Source organism: Sinocyclocheilus rhinocerous, unplaced genomic scaffold, assembly GCF_001515625.1.
Source record: "Sinocyclocheilus rhinocerous isolate Xijiao unplaced genomic scaffold, SAMN03320098_v1.1 scaffold6216, whole genome shotgun sequence".
Classification (NCBI taxonomy): domain Eukaryota; kingdom Metazoa; phylum Chordata; class Actinopteri; order Cypriniformes; family Cyprinidae; genus Sinocyclocheilus; species Sinocyclocheilus rhinocerous.
Window position 1 is genome coordinate 38,696 of NW_015630332.1, and position 3,505 is coordinate 42,200.

General features: G+C 29.0%; 1 protein-coding gene across 1 annotated transcript in view; it reads right to left on the reverse strand.

Annotated features, from left to right (window-relative positions):
- The window catches only part of LOC107740047 (hippocampus abundant transcript 1 protein-like), a 13,106-nt gene that overhangs the window by 7,721 nt on the left and 1,880 nt on the right, over nucleotides 1-3,505 (reverse strand). The window contains exons 3-6 of the mRNA XM_016552323.1: nucleotides 2,316-2,378; nucleotides 2,165-2,226; nucleotides 1,424-1,538; nucleotides 1,042-1,260 (exon numbers count right to left, since the gene is read on the reverse strand). Of these exons, the coding sequence (XP_016407809.1) occupies nucleotides 1,042-1,260; nucleotides 1,424-1,538; nucleotides 2,165-2,226; nucleotides 2,316-2,378 (459 nt within the window). The remainder of the gene's footprint in view (nucleotides 1-1,041; nucleotides 1,261-1,423; nucleotides 1,539-2,164; nucleotides 2,227-2,315; nucleotides 2,379-3,505) is intronic.

A 3,505-nucleotide genomic window follows, 5' to 3' on the forward strand; every position in this document is an offset into this window, starting at 1 on the left:
AAAGGCGGGGCATAGAGGAGAAACAATAATGTACAGTATGTGGAAAATAATGTGTTTTTTGAACTTTAAACCGCATAAACACATTTCATTATACCAAATACACAAAATAATGTTCTTTTTAGCAGCATCATATGACCCCTTTAAAATATATTAAAATAGAAAGCAGTTATTTTAAATAGTAAAAATATTTCACAATATAACTGCTTTTGCTGTATTTTGGATCAAATAATTTTAAAATCCTTTAAAAAAAAACATTAAAAATCTTACTTTGCAAAAACTTTTGACTGGTAGTGTGCATATCATAATTAGTGGTCGACCGATATATCGGCCGATATTTGGCATTTTTTAAATATCGGCATCGGCCGTAGGGCTGAACGATTTTGGAAAATAATCTAATTGCGATTTTTTTTACCAATATTGCGATTGCGATTTAATATGCAATTATTTTTTAAAGCTCTTTATGAGCTATAAATCATTGTATAGTATGACCAACACACTATTAGATAGATTAAACATAAATGTCCTTTTCTGTAGGCCAGGCTTATATGTTACCATGAAATTAGGTGATGCATGAATTGATATGAATGACATTTTTATTTAACAACTACAATTTATGCTGCGCTTTATGCATTTGCCCAGTCATATTCATGTCATTTTCTCTGTGTGCTGTATGCAAAATGTGTTACACCCTTGCTTTATTTGAAAAAATATGATTCTCAATGCACACAAACTTCCCAGAATACTGAGTACCCTGTTGGTTACAGTGTTTACTTCCTTTTTAATTATATTTATATTTAATATTTATTTATTTGTGAAAAATACTATGTCATCTAAAGTATAAGTATGGTTATTCTACAAATTTATTTTTTAATCCATTTTCAAATGATTTTAAATTTCTTAAATATTAATTAAAATAAATACAATTATATCGGCCACCCTGCTTTCCAATATATCGGCATCGGCTGTCAAAAAACCAATATCGGTCGACCACTAATCATAATAATAAAAAATATATTGTAAAATCCTCCTTTAAATCCTTACAGCGAACGGGTCGGCCTGCTCCCAGGAGATGGGCACTCCCCATGTGTTGAGCCTCATCTTGTTGGGCAGTGACTCTGGGACAGCCAGCAGAATGAAGCAGATGTCGGCCAGAGCGATGAGAGTCGCCAGCAGCACCACCAGATTATCTCCGTAGCTGGCTGACAGGTACGCGCCGATGGCCGGGCTGGTGACCAGACTCGCTGCGAACGTGGCAGAAACCTGGAAGCAGATAGAAATACAACTCTTCTATCCAGCTGGGTCAAGGCCACTGAATCCAGGTCATGCAGAAGAACCTTGGAAACAGAAATATCCTAAAACAGCCTCACTGAGATTCTGAGATCAGTCCAAAATGCATTTTATATTTAATAAAAGAGCCGCTTACGAGTCCATACGCCGTACTCCTCTCGCGCACATCCGTAACGTCTGCGATGTATGCGAAGATTACGGAGAAAGTGACGGAAAAAGCGCCAGACACCGATATCATGGCGAAGTACCACCTAAAAACAAGTGAAACATGAGAAAACATGTTGATTTAAGAACAGAGCTCCCTAAACATTTTACACTGAGTTTATATACATTTTTCAGTTGATTTGTGATTATTGGATAAAACATTTCAACCACATCACTACTGGTCGGACAATCAAAGTTGAGTATAACTAAAAAATATGATATTAAATATTTAAATTACTAACATCATATATTTATTAAATTACACCCATACATACACACACATATGTTATTTCTGTAATTTTATAAGTATTAAGAAAGAAAAGGTTACAAATATTGTATTAAATATTATATCATCATAATTCTTAACACTAAATAATTACATTAAAATTATTAATATTATTCATTCACTTAATACATATGTAATTTTATAACATTTTTTAGTATAAAAATAATTTGTTATGTATATGTGTGTGAAACATTATATTACATGTACAATCATAATTATAACATTACCCATTTCTAGCTATCTATATATATATATATATATATATATAATATTTTATAACAGTTTTGTAAGTATAAAGAAATAATTATTACAAATATTTTACTAAATATTACACAATCATAATTGTTAACTGTATAATGTTAATAATTGTTATGTAAAATATTATATTGTCTGCCCCACACGTCTGACAGAGCGCCAATTAACGGAGCGCTCATAAACGACAGCAGACCCTGACGAACCAAAGCAGAAACATCACTGTGACAATAAAACCAACACAGACGAACTAACCAGTCCACTGCATCCACATCACATCACGTACCTTCACTCCCTGAATCAGGCCGTTTATTAAGAACGTGTGTTTGGGGAACGTTTCATGCAAAACCTATAAATGAAAAATGCACATTTCAATAGACAGAACACATACAATACAATTTATATCTCATAATGAAAGGTGCACTAAGTTATTTCATGTGTATTTTTCCCTGGTTTTATTTGCCTTCCCAAACAACCAGAGACTAGAGATGACGTTAACCAGTGTTATTGTAGTATTATTCATAAACTACTATATTATTTATTTATTTATTAATATTTTGAATTTGCTTTGATTTTTAAATTTTACATTTTACATTTTGTTGTGCTTTTGTCATTTTCATTAGTTTTTTTATATTTCTATTTAGCTTTAATTTATTTTTAGATCTTATTTTTTATTTCTCATTTCTTTTATTTTTATTGTTTAATTTTTGTTTCAGTCATTCAATTTCAAATTATTTCAGTTAACTGCCAAAGCAACATTTCAAATTTTTTAAATTTCAAATTTTTAAAATTTTTGAAGTACGTTTTAGTTTTTAAATTTTTCATCTAATATTTACATTTTATTTTTCATTTTATTTCAGCTTTATTTCAATTACTGAAAATTATTTTTAATTGTTTCATTTTTAATAATAACACTGATAACCAATTTTGTCATTTTTATTCATTTTTAAAAAATCTTTCTATTTAGCATTAATTTACTTTTTATTTTAGTTTAAGTCTTTTATCTAATATTTATATTTTGTATTCAAGCTTTATTTCAATTGCTGAAAATGGTTTGTAATAGTTTTAGTTAATATAACACAGATAACCGATAGTGATGTGCTTTTGTCATTTTAATATATATTTTTTTTATATATATTTCTGTTTAGCTTTAATTTACTTTTTATTTTAGTTTTAAGTAACTTTTGGGTTTTTATTTTAAAAAATAAAAATAAATAAGCAAGCCCAGCCCAGATGACAAAAAGTAACGCAAAAGTAACATAATGCCTTAATTTGCATAAAAAGTAACTAAGTAATGCAATTAGTTACTTTTTCATGGAGTAAAGCAATATTGTAACGCATTACTTTTAAAAGTAACTTTCCCCAACACTGGAGACCACACTGTTTGAAAACCCCAGTTCTTTAAAAAAACATTTATTTAATTGTATTATTTAATTTATTTAATTATATATATATATATATATATATATATATATA